Raw genomic sequence first — 13,888 nt, 5'->3', positions numbered from 1 at the left:
GGTTCCACTCTTGTGATTGCGTGACGTTACCGCTATTTGGCAAATTATTTTTAAAAAAAAAAAAAAAAAAAAAAAGTTACCTATTATTTTTAGATTTGAGACTATTTACAATCATAAAATCCTACTTACCATGTGTTAACATTTTTAAGACTTTTGAAAGATTGATGTAAGATATTTTAATGCCAATTAAGGCCTTATTTTTAGATTAATGAATTCAATGCCTTTTTTTTGGGGGGGGGGGGGGGGGGTATTTCTTGCCTTTAATGGACAGGCCAGTTAAGTGTGAAAGGGGGAGAGAGAGAGGGGGGATGACATGCAGCAAAGGGCCACAGGCTGGACTCGAACCCGAGCCGCTGTGGCAACAGCCTTGTACATGGGGTGCCTGCTCTACCACTAAGCCACTGACGCCCCAATTCAATGCCTTTTTAAGGATCTGCGGGAACCCTGCGTTAGTGAGAAGCCTCTCATATCACATGAAACAGCGGAACTGCAGCTTTGTCGGACACTGTCGGTAGTCCAATGTTTTCACAATGAAAAAAAATGATAAAGTTACACTAAAATTATGTATAACAGAGCTTTCATACAGCTTTGCACACACATTCAAGGGTTAAAGCAAGAAAAAATTTTGTGCCTGAAATGTGAAGCATGGAAGATTTGTGTGCCTGAAATCTGAAATCTTTTCCGGAGCGGAGGACTTGGTGTTGCAGTCACAAAATGAAGAAATAGAAACGTATGTGTTGCAAAGGAACGTGTTTCTTATCAAAACGAACAAAAAAATTATAGTTTTAGTAGTTACTTTTCAGATTAAACTTTTATAGCATAATGAGTTTATAAAGATTAAACTTTCAGTGGTTACCAGACTTTTTGACTTATAGCTCCTACATGTCTTTTTTGCCTTGGTGCTATTTATTTTTAGAAGCTAAATCATTTAGGCTGTTTGCAAAATTATATTGCGCTTGATGTGAATTAAACAGGCGGTTACGTCGAAATTTCGCCTCTGGGCAAGCATGTCATCATTGAAATGGATCATATAATGTTGTGGTGGTGACTTTAAAACTTCAGCATAGAGGATTTTTATTGCAACTTTCGTTTCTGTCTGGTTTCTGTTACCTTACCTTCAAAATTACCGCTGGCTTACCGGAGCCTCTGTGCTGTGTGTCTCAATGTGACATGATTCAAAAGCATGCACAGGCGTCAGTGTTGATTGGCTATCACTGTGCCGTGTAACCAATCAGAGGGGGCTGTAGGCGGGACATTGTTACAAAGCCCAGTGCAGTGGGGACTGCATGCAGGGAGGGAGACGGCTGTATCAGAGCCAAAGGAGCGAGTTTTAAAATACATTTATTCGATCGGTAATCGATGAATAAACGTCTGATGCTGATTACGGTAAACAGTAGGTTGTGTTTACTCGCACACTGTGCTCCTAAATCATTTTCCCAGTTCGCACATATATATATATATATATATATATATATTTTTAGGGGCAAATGCGAGTGAAATGCTCGCACTGCAGAGCACTTCTGCGCGTGCCGGACAGAAACTTTGCCACGCTGGAAATCCGGCGCTGTGCCGGAGAACTTCGACCCCTGCACATTACTCTTGGATGGATTACTTGTGAATGCAGGGTCGCACAGAAATGCCACGCATATCACATGAAAGCGCAGGAGCAGAGCTTTCATGTGATACCACACACATCATTGTGCTGTCATCCCATCACGCTATACATACAGATCAATTGTCTACAAAATGAAAACCTGACGAATTTCTTTACAATCCATTATACAGACCTTGTTATCAGTCACTTCATATAGTGAGGAATATCATATCTTAGCACATCTTAGGCTTGCGTGTGTTTCTCCCTGTCTATCCACATTTGTAGTCTGGCTTTCAAGATGCAATATCTCCATATTGTCCAGTTGACACTCCATCAAACTTTGTATGATAACACCAGCCACTTCACCTTTGCATACCCAGACAACTGTAGCCTAATTATGCATGCTGACAGGGCAGTAGTCACCATATACAATGCCCAAAATGTCCCCCTAATATATAACTGAAACTGAAAAACAACAACAAAAAATGTTCAGGTCAGGTCAAAGAGCAGTGATACTATGTGATGTGCATTATATTAAGTTGCAGGGTATGCCTTCATTTATTTCTTTAATCAGAACACAAAATTAATTTCCACTTAGCTATAATAAAATGTTTTCTGATTAAGACTGACAATGACTCAGTGAATACCTTACTCAGTTTTATTTGAATAATGGTAAAACAGGTCTCTGTTTACATTCAGGTATTTGTGTGGGCAAACTAATGAAAATTAGTCTGTTGATTACCACAGTGGATTGTTCAGTCATTGCAGAGCCAAATTAATTCAAATTTACCCATTGAACGGGTCACCTCAGCCATTATCACAACAATTGCCCCGAGAAATTTGGCAGGAGCCGCCACTGGTGGTCTGGAGTTTAGTTTCTCTCCTGCGTCCTGTTCCTTATTTTGCTGCTTCATAATCAAAGTTTTTACATAAAATAACAGAGGACTTTTATTTTTAAGACTACTGGAATTAAAATATGTTTATCACCGAATTAGCAAAACTTTATTGGCAGCTTTTCTTGAATGAACACAAGTTTAATAATACTACAGGAAGGAAAGTGAAATCAGAAACAGCCACAGGGAGATGTTAGATAAGAAGCTGCAAACAAACAGCTCACCTCCAACAGGTAAACTTCTTTTACCTGCCCTGCTGTGGAAAAATATATGCAGCAAAAATAACGGGACTTAAGCCGTGGATCAGTTTGCAACTGAACATGTAGCCCACCTAGTAGAAAATACCGTGATATATATCTTGTATCGCCATCCAGCCTGAAAACACCAAGATATTATTATTTTTTTGTCCATATCACCCAGCCCTACTGGCTACCTGTATCTTTTAGAATTGATTTTGAAGTTATTTTACTTGTTAATAAAGCTTTAAATGACCTTGCTCCTCCATACATCAGAATATCATTTTATGTTGAAGCTAGATCACTAAGGTCCTCCACTGCTTGACTTTTAAATGTCACGTGCCCCACAGATGTTCTGTTTAGAGTGCTTTCTGGTTTTATGCCCCTAAACTGTGGAACTCATTGGCCTCTAGTTTCGCAGACCGGGCGACGCGGAGGTACAGCACACCTGCGCTTTGCCAACTGGGTGTGGCCAGGTGGATTTTGCAAGTTTGGCACACCATGCGCACTGGCGCAGCTACTCCTCTTTCCCACCTCCGTCCCTCCTACCTGCACAAGTCGGAAAGAGGGAGGAGAGAAGGTGTGGAGTGGGTTTTACACAGCCGACTCACATCACACCAATCAAATGAGCCCCTCTCCTCACCCTTAAATGTGCCGTGCGAAGGCGTAATGAGAGTTTACTCAATTCGCCATGGCAGAAGAAAGCAGCAGTGTCAGACGGCCAAACGTCTCCCAGGAGGAAATTGATGTTTTGGTCTGAGAGGTCCAAGCTCGCAGTGTCTGAATAAATGGAACTGGGAGCAGACTTCCACAGGCTGATGATGCAAAGGTAGCCTGGGAGAAGTCACCACAATTGTAAATCAATGTTGCATTTCTGTCGTATGTGCACGCTCTCTCTTTCTCTCTCGAAGTCTCACTCTTTTTTTTCTTTTGAATTTTCTAAGATGAATATACACTCCCTATCTGATGCTGTGGCTGTTCGTGATTGGCTGAGAGGGATGTGAACTCATTAGTTTGCAGCTGTGTTAATTAAATCAGGTTGGGTTCCTTGCGCGTGCCAAACGTGCCAAATGGTGCCAATCCCCTTTGATCTGATATCAGATGTGACGGGACAGTCAATATAGAGATACATTTATGTGCTGATTGCAGATAGTTACACTGAATAGTGCTTTATGTGGGTATTTATTACATTGTTAATGTGCCTGACATTCTGGAAACCTGCCTGTGAGGTTTTGGTTATGTGTGTGCACTGTCCGCCGGTCAGCCAAACTTCCACTGCACTGGCTACACTCCACCTGCACTGACAGTAGACCTGGTTTCAGCTGGCGAGCTTGAAACGCACCTTTGGCGAAGCTTTTTGGCATGAAACTGTCACTGCGCCAAGCTGGATCTGTCGACACCTCCCCCTGCTGCGCCACCACACCCATCTCAGCGCACCTCGGTCTGCCAAACTACCAAACTGAGTGCGCCTCAGGTTGCGCTGCTCGAAACTAGCTCTGCGCGGGGTTTGCCACCCTGCGCCACGCCGGGAAACTAGAGGCCACTGTGTCTAGATATTAGAGCTCTCTGTATTTTTATGAGTAAATTAAATACCTATATTTCTAATCTGATTTTTTAATGTGAAGTAACATTACAGTCTTGATTTTAAAGTTGTAACCATCGGTTTGGCCCTCATTTACCCCTACTGTTTATATTATATCTAAACTGAGCACAAAAAGTAAGGAAATTTGTGTTTGGTAGAATATTTCTTTGTTGCAACAATGCTTCTTAGAAATAAATTTTATATTGTTGGAAAGCCTGTTTAATTCCCTTTTAAATTGTGCCACATTTGTAAGGAACATGCATTTGTGGGACGAGCAGCAGAGCTGGTAAACATGGGTGGATGTCTCAAGTGACTGTTACCCCCTCTTTGAGGATAAGACGTTTGTGGTGAAGGCCTTCAGGTTGTTCCACCACATCCTCCCCTTTGGTTTTTGCGTTGAGGAGCATGATCAACCTGGAAGACTGAAGACTGAAATCCTGAAGGAACCAGGCCTGAAACCAGGGCCGCTTTATGGGAGGTTGAAAGCTGGTGAGCCTGTATCTCTGGAGAGTGGGCGTGTCATTCTACCAAGTGAAGTGCTGGAAGAAGCCATTCCTGGGAGGAAAGTTTGCATCTTAGGAGACTGTAGCTCAGTTCTTAGGGAAGGACCACTGAGGCTGTGCAATGCAGCGGACATTCTGGTTCACGAGGCAACCCTTGGGGATGAGCACCGGGAGAAAGCAGTGGACCATGGACACAGTACACCTGAAATGGCGGCAACATTGGCTAGGGCTTGCTGTGCACAGAGGCTGGTGCTGCACCATTTCAGCCAGAGATACAAACCTTGCTCTCTGCAGAAGGAAGGTGATGAGGATGATGTCTCAGAGCTCAAGAGACAGGCAGAAGATGCCTTAAAGTGGTATAGATGTGACTCTAGCTGAGGACTTTCTTACTCTACCCATTCCTCTTAGAAGACAAAGGTAATGAATTATTAATTGCTTTTAACCATGTCACATGGCCTTCATCATGTCAAAGCTCAAGGGTTATTGAGAAAATTGGAAAGTTTGAACATCTATGTATGATTAAAACTGTAAATTGAATTGGTCTGACGTGCTGACATATTGCGGTAAGCGAGTTGTCATTTCCAGTGTTTCTGTGACAGCGTCTCTGTACTGCTCTAGTGAATTCTACTAGCCTACTTTCTGCTTTCTCACTTCAGTTCCATTAACATCTACTTCAAGTCTTAACCGACACTAGTTCTGTTTAAGCACTTACAGCTCTCCTTCTTTTTACGACTTCCCTGCTAATCTCTTAGCTGTTGTTTGCACGTTTTCTAGCCTTGGTAGCTACATTAGTTTTACAGTTAGCGATGGCTTCTCCCTCTGCTCTTTCTTGCTCGGCGTGCCAAATGTTTAGCTATGCCTCTGCCTCCTTTAGCAACAGTGGTAACTGTACCAAGTGTAGCTTATTTGCTGCATTGGAGGCGAGGCTTAGTGAATTAGAAGCGCGGCTCCGCACCATGGAAAACCATTCAGTAGCTGCGGTAGTTAGCCAGTCTCCTGTAGCCGGTACGGAGCCACATAGCATAGCCTCAGCTAGCGGTCCTCTGGTAACACCCGTTCAGCCGGGAGGTTGGGTAACTGTTCGCCAGAGGCACAGCTCCAAGCTGAAGCCCATGGCTCACCACCAGCCTGTTCACGTTTCCAGCCGCTTTTCCCCACTCAGCGACACGCCTGCTGAGTCTCTGATCACTCTTATCATTGGCAGCTCTATTCTGAGGAACGTGAAGTTAGCAACACCAGCGGCCATAGTCAAATGTATCCCTGGGGCCAGAGCGGGCAACACTGAATCAAATTTAAATCTGCTGGCTAAAGCTAAACGTAGATTCAGTACGATTGTTATTCATGTCGGCGACAATGACACCCGGTTATGCCAATCGGAGGTCACTAAAATTAATATTGCCTCGGTGTGTGAATATGCAAAAACAATGTCGGACTCCGTAGTTTTCTCTGGACCCCTCCCAAATCTGACCACTGATGACATGTTTAGCCGCATGTCATCATTTAATCGCTGGCTGTCCAGGTGGTATGCAGCAAACAATGTGGGTTTCGTTAATAATTGGCAAACTTTGTGGGAAAAACCTGGTCTTATTAGGAGAGACAGCATTCATCCCACTTTGGATGGAGCTGCTCTCATTTCTAGGAACCTGGCAAATTTTATTAGCAATTCAAATCCCTGACAACCCAGAGTTGAGATCAGCACTCAGAGTCGCAGTCCTATACGCTTCTCTGAGCAATTACCCACCCATAGTTTTCATAGTTTTATACAAACGGTGTCTGTCCCCCAACCACCTAAATTATCTAAATCTAAAATTAAACAAAGAGGAGTTGTGCATAACAACCTCATAAAAATTAAAACCTCTTCTGTGACAGAAAGACAAAACAAGAGAATTAAATGCGGACTGTTAAATATCAGGTCTCTATCGTCCAAAGCAGTGTTAGTAAACAAATTAATTTCAGATAATCATATTGATTTACTCAGTCTCACTGAAACCTGGCTGTGTCAAGATGAATATGTTAGTCTAAATGAATCCACTCCTCCCAGTCATAATAATACCCACATTTCTCGAGGCAGCGGCCAAGGAGGGGGAGTTGCAGCTATTTTTAACTCTAGTCTGTTAATCAACCCTACACCTAAACTAGATTATAATTCATTTGAAAGCCTCGTTCTTAGTCTTTTACATCCGACCTGGAAAACCTCGCAGCCACTTTTATTTGTTATAGTGTACCGTGCTCCTGGCCCATATTCTGAATTTGTTTCTGAATTCTCAGAGTTTTTATCCAGTTTAGTTCTTAAATCAGATAAAGTTATTATTGTAGGCGATTTTAACATTCATGTCGACGTTGATAATGTCTCCCTGGCTACCATGTTTATCTCATTATTAGACTCCATTGGCTTCAGTCAGGGTGTACATGAACCCACTCACTGTTTTAACCATACCCTCGATCTAGTTCTGACGTATGGAATTGAAATTGATAACTTAACAGTCTTTCCACAGAATCCCTTGCTATCGGATCATTATTTGATTACTTTTGATTTCTTTTTTCTCGATTACACGCCACTCAGCACCAGTTACTATACTAGATGTTTATCAGATAGTGCTGTTGCAAAATTTAAGGAAATGATTACTCCGTTGTTAAATTCAATACCAAGTCCTTCAGTAACAGAGGTTTCCCATGCCAACTTTAACCTCTCCCGAAATGATCATCTTGTCGATAGCGCTGTAGGCTCGCTGCGAACAACACTCAACTCTGTAGCTCCTCTTAAAAAGAAGTTAACAAAGCAAAGAAAGTTTGCTCCTTGGTATAACTCTCAAACCCGTAAGTTAAAACAAATATCGCGAAAATTTGAAAGGAACTGGCGATTAACCAAACTGGAAGAATATCGTTTAGTCTGGGCAGACAGTCTCAAAACTTATAAGAGGGGCCTCCGCAATGCCAGAGCAAACTATTACTCAGCATTAATAGAAGAAAACAAGAATAACCCCAGGTTTCTTTTCAGCACTGTAGCCAGGCTGACTGAGAGTCAAAACTCTATTGAGCCTTGTATTCCTTTAGCCCTCAGCAGTAATGATTTTATGAGCTTTTTTAATGACAAAATTCTAACTATTAGAGGCAAAATTCATGACCTCCTGTCCTCAGATAGTACCTATCTAAGCTCAAACACAGCTGTAAGACCTAATATATATTTAGATTGCTTCTCCCTGATTTCTCTTCAAGAATTGGCCGCAGTGATTTCTTCATCTAAATCATCAATGTGTCTCTTAGACCCCATCCCAACTAGGCTACTTAAGAAAGTCTTACCTTTAGTTAACACTCATATATTAGATATGATCAATATATCTTTATTAATAGGCTATGTACCACAGTCTTTAAGGTAGCTGTAATTAAACCTCTCCTATAAAAGCCCACCCTGGATCCAGAGGTGTTAGCCAACTATAGACCAATATCTCATCTTTCCTTTCTTTCAAAGATCCTTGAGAAAGTAGTCGCAGACCAGCTGTGTGATTTTCTCCATGATAATAATTTATTTGAGGAATTTCAGTCAGGATTTAGAGTGCATCATAGCACTGAGACAGCACTAGTTAAAATTACAAATGACCTTCTGATTGCTTCGGACAAAGGACTTATCTCTGTACTTGTTTTATTAGATCTTTGTGCGGCGTTTGACACAATTGACCATCAAATTCTGCTACAGAGACTGGAACACTTAATTGGCCTTAAAGGTTCCGCACTAAGCTAGTTTAAATCTTATTTATCTGATCGTTTTCAGTTTGTTCATATTCATAATGAATCATCCTTATGTACTAATGTTTGTTTTGGAGTTCCGCAAGGTTCTGTGCTCGGACCAATCCTTTTTACTCTACATATGCTTCCTTTAGGTAACATCATTAGAAATCACTCTGTAAATTTCCATTGTTATGCGGATGACACGCAGTTGTATTTATCTGTGAAGCCAGAAGAAAGTAATCAATTAACTAAACTTCATAATTTCCTTAAAGATATAAAAACCTGGATGAGCACCAATTTCCTGATTTTAAATTCAGACAAAACTGAAGTTATTGATCTTGGCCTGAAACAACTCAGAGACTCTTTATGTGATGACACAGTTTCTCTATATGGCACTGCTCTGGCCTCTACCACTGCCGTAAGAAACCTTGGAGTAACATTTGATCAAGATTTGTCTTTTAATTCTCACTTAAAACAAACCTCACGGACTGCATTTTTTCATCTGCGTAATATTGCGAAAATTAGGCCTATCCTGACCCGAAAAGATGCAGAAAAATTGGTCCACGCTTTTGTTACCTCAAGGCTGGATTACTGTAACTCTCTATTATCTGGTAGCTCTAGTAAGTCCTTAAAAACTCTCCAGTTAATTCAGAATGCAGCAGCACGTGTACTAACAGGAACTAAGAAACGTGATCATATTTCTCCTGTTTTAGCTTCTCTGCACTGGCTCCCTGTAAAATCCAGAATTGAATTTAAAATCCTACTGTTAACTTATAAAGCTCTAAATGGTCACGCTCCATCATATCTTAGAGAGCTCATAGTGCCATATTATCCCACCAGAACTCTGCGCTCGGAGAATGCAGGGTTACTCGTGGTCCCTAAAGTCTCCAAAAGTAGATCAGGAGCCAGAGCCTTCAGCTATCAGGCTCCTCTCCTGTGGAATCATCTTCCTGTTGTGGTCTGGGAGGCAGACACCGTCTCCACATTTAAGACTAGACTTAAGACTTTCCTCTTTGATAAAGCTTATAGTTAGGGCTGGCTCAGGCTCCTTGTTCCAGCCCCAGCTCCACTGTCTCTTGGGTTAACTCTTATTGCAGCGGTGCCTGGATAGTGTGACGTGTGTGGTTGTGCTGCTGCCGTGGTCCTGCCAGATGCCTCTTGCTGCTGCTGTCATCATTAGTCATACTTCTACTGTTATTATACACATATGATTATTGTCACACATGTATATTATCAGATATTAATATATTATTATTAATTATAATATTATTACTTTCATTAATGTTGTAAGCTACTGTCATTACCGTCTGTCCTGCATCTCTCTCTGTCTCTGTCTCTGTCTCTCTCTGTCTCATTGTGTCATATGGATTACTGTTAATTTATTATGTTGATCTGTTCTGTACGACATCTACTGCACGTCTGTCCATCCTGGAAGAGGGATCCCTCCTCAGTTGATCTTCCTGAGGTTTCTACCGTTTTTTCCCCTTTAAAGGGTTTTTTGGGGAGTTTTTCCTTATCAGCTGTGAGGGTCCTAAGGACAGAGGGATGTCGTATGCTGTAAAGCCCTGTGAGGCAAATTGTGATTTGTGATATTGGGCTTTATAAATAAAATTGAATTGAAATTGAATTGAATTGGGTTGCGCCCATGAAAAATTTGCCATATCTTCTCTGCCTATGCCAAACAGCTTTCTTTTGCTGTTGACTCGTGTTTAGTGTTGTTTGGTGCATTGGATGATTAAAGTCTGAAGAAAAAAGACATATTGGAACAGCCTGGCACCTCCTCCTCATCCTGGTCACCAGCCTGGTCACACACTGCCGTGGGATGGCATCCCATTCTTCAACCAGCATTTGTCACAACTCAGCCAACGTGGTTCGGTTGGTCACTCTAGCATGAACACCACGTGCAGTCTGTTCCGGATTGTCTGGGCAGAGAGCCGTCGGTCTGCAAAACTTGACTGCAAATCTGAAGAAGACTGCCTACATTCCTAAGTGCTGACAGGATGAGGAAATGGTCTTCTTGGGAGGCCCACTTCGCGGCCTGTCTCTGACATCCCCCGTTACATGGAACTTGGCCTTCAGATAGTACTAGGACTCACTCCAAATAATGCCGCAACTTGGTTTTGCAGAACCCCAGCTTGAAGTTGCCCAGATCAGTCAAACGTGGTATGCCAATTCTTGGAGCAGACACCGCTGACCACTGTAGCAGGGCCCATGCTCACAGGTGCTGATTGTCAGCACCTGGGGGTAACAGAAGCTCAAAACAAGAGTCAATAGCAACAGCAAAAAAGCTGTTTGGCATTGGAAGAGAAGATCTGGTAAGTTTTTCATGGGCGCAACCCACATACTCAGCTCTGCTGCTCATCCCACAAATGCATGTTCTTTACAAATGTGGCAATAGTTAAAAGGGAAATAAAAAGACTTTCCAGTAGTATAAGATTTATTGCCAAGAAGCATTGTTACAACAAAGAAATAATCTACCAAACACAAATTTCCTTACTTTTTGTGCTTAGTTTATAAGTAAAAAGTTGAGTTGAGAACATACACAGGCAGACGTTTTATTTTCATGCTTTAGCCATACAGTATAAATTGCTGGTAGACTGGCAGCATCATCAGAGAAATGTTTCAAATTCACAAGGTCATTCCTGACTCCTAAAATGTCCTGGGGCAGGACACTCAGCCCCTCCTCTCTTTATCCAACTCCCTCTGGATATGAGGCTGGGCTTTACCCACTAAAAATGTTAAATGGCACAGGACATACCTTGAAGCGAATGTTGTTGCTGACCAGGATGTTGCCCTTCATGAAGTCCCGTTCATTCTGCCGGTTTTCAGTGACCACAGGGAAGGCATGGTAAACTGTGGTGCGCAGGATACTGACCAGAGACTGGACCCGGGTGTGGGGGTACACATAGGTCAAATTGGGCTCCATGATGTCACTGGCTGTCAATCTTTGATAACACACAGATAACAGAAACACAGGAAGTGCACTGTTAGAATTCACCCAAGATGAGTATTTTTTGTAATGAAATAACTACTGAGAGACTGGAAATAAAACTATTCCCTTAATCCTCCTTCCTTCCTATCCTAAATTACCTGAAAGTAACACCACATTCATCCTGTCTATGATCCACAAATAAGTAAGTTTGTATTACAATCTCCTTGTTTATGGGCCCACATTGTAAAATGTCTCAACATGATTCTACTGTCACATCATGTTGATCATTGTAGCCTCATGTCTGCCTGTATTGTGAGTAAAAATATGCTAGTTGGTCAGACTTGGTAAAAAGAAAATGACGGGCACAGTCATTGCCCCCGGTAACCTGCTGTTTTTGGATGGAGACACTGGGAGAGGACTGGCAGGAACAGACAGTCCTGAGGGAGTTCTTAGAGAGGAGAGAAGCTTTAATTGACCTTGATCTCTGTTCAGTGTGTAAGTCCCTAACACTCCAACAGTCCTGATGCTAGCTGCTCAAACTTAAACCAACTAACAGGGCTAAGCTGCATAGAAAGTGTTGTGTGCAAAGCTGCCAGTTACTCTACATGAAATGAAGGTACACTGAAGTGCCCACCTGGACAAATGTAGGAAGTTAAGCTACAGCAACATGGCAAAAGTAGTTTAACTACGATAAAGTTATTTTTTCTTTAGATTAAACCAACTTCATTTCAAATCAATGCTGTCTCAGTGATCAATGAAACTGTCAGTCAAACAGATAGGCAGGCAATAAGTGTTATGTTAAATTGTTTTGTTTTTAAACCATAAGCTGTTCTCACTGCTCAAAAATCAAATTGGCAACAAAAAGAATCTTAAACTAATGTACAGCATACCACACTGTAGCATATTAACATCAGTTACAGTGCATGATTTGCAAATACTGGAGTAAATTATGGTTTTCTTATCTATTCTAGCTTTATTAATTTATTTATTAATTTATTTTCTGTAACCACTTATCCTTTTGGGGGTCCCAGGGGGGCTGAAGTCAATACAAGCTGACATTGGGCTTCAGCCACTGTACCGCCTGTTCTAGTTTTAGCTATTCATTTTTGAGTTACTTTTGAGTTATTGTTTGTAACCTCAGTCTTTATATGTATTTGTTTCCTTTACCTAAGGGCTACGCAACCCGTGGCTCTTTAGCACCTCTCCAGTGGCTCCATGTGGAGTTAACCAAAAAATTGAATAACAGTTCTTTTATTTAACATTTTAATGTTCATAAATCATTGTTGTAGGTTTAAAGCGATTCTTACAGTCTTCAGCTGTACAAATGTGAAGCCTATACACCAAATTAAAAATATGTTTTAACACTTCACTTCAACTAAAATGTGCATCATACATCTATGGCCTGGCCCCTTTTTCTCTAAATTTTAGAGAAAAAGGGGCCATTCGCATTTGACCCATCCCCTGAGGGAGTGGTGAGCAGCAGCAGTGCCGCGCTCGGGAATCATATGGTGAACTTAAGGTCAAAAAAGGTTGGTGTTTTAATGCAAGTAGCCATGTTTTTTAATATAATTTTAAAAAATGAAAACTTAATTCAGGTACATTTGTTTATGCTTCATGCATGAAGTTTATTTTTTCCTCCCTTGTGCTGACCCTTTCTTTCAAGAGCACCTTGTTTTTTCCTGAGTTTCATATGATACAGACAGTCCTTGGACACACCACTACCTCCTCACCTTTGCTGCTGATCAGTGTTAAAACTACAAAAGTATTATGTCAGAGTATTTAAAACCTTTCCACTTTTCCTCTGTTCTCTTTTCCCCCACCTATTTCCCCCTAAATGTACAGTATTTCATTTGTCTAATTCTTTCCATCAAGTAAACTCAAGCTTGTGTGTCTGTGTTTCCCTGCAGCAGAAATGTTGTAGGTATCAGCCCAAGGATTGGTACATGATGTCACTGTCATATGGAAGTGCCTCTGTCAGCTACACATGCACATCTGTGTATGGCGGTGCCATCACCTACTGGTGCTTAGCAGTTTCATTTCAGACTGCAGCAGAACGCTCCACAGCACTTGAGCTTCAAAAATGCTTGGGAAAATGTAGTTTGTGTGGAAGCTACTACACTTCTGGATCAATAAAAGAGCTAAGCTACTGAAAAGCTCTTCAACCCTTTGATCTCTGCAATAGAAATGTTCCATCAGGGCCTAGATCGGTATTTTTGCTAACTGTGATGCCATTTCTTAGAGCACCTTCAAATGCCTCATATTTCTAAAATCTGTGGAACCTCAGCTGAAAGGTTATGTAAGTCAATAAACCATAAGAATTATTAAAAGTATTAAAATTATCATTAACATGACATGAACATGTATAAACATGAAACATCTTTCTTAAGACTCCATAAGTTATTTGAATTTTTTTTTTTTTTTT

The 13,888-nt window shown here is 41.4% G+C and overlaps 1 protein-coding gene across 3 annotated transcripts in view; it reads right to left on the bottom strand.

Moving 5' to 3' along the window:
- clcn6 (chloride channel 6) overlaps positions 1 to 13,888 on the bottom strand; it is a 122,732-nt gene that overhangs the window by 31,309 nt on the left and 77,535 nt on the right. For all 3 annotated transcript variants that reach the window (XM_049581656.1, XM_049581657.1, XM_049581655.1), the window contains exon 18: positions 11,293 to 11,479. In XM_049581656.1, coding sequence (XP_049437613.1) covers positions 11,293 to 11,479 — 187 coding nt within the window. The remainder of the gene's footprint in view (positions 1 to 11,292; positions 11,480 to 13,888) is intronic.

Source organism: Epinephelus fuscoguttatus, linkage group LG7, assembly GCF_011397635.1.
Source record: "Epinephelus fuscoguttatus linkage group LG7, E.fuscoguttatus.final_Chr_v1".
In the NCBI taxonomy this organism is placed as follows: Eukaryota; Metazoa; Chordata; class Actinopteri; order Perciformes; family Serranidae; genus Epinephelus; species Epinephelus fuscoguttatus.
This window is presented reverse-complemented; position numbering and strand designations above follow the sequence as displayed.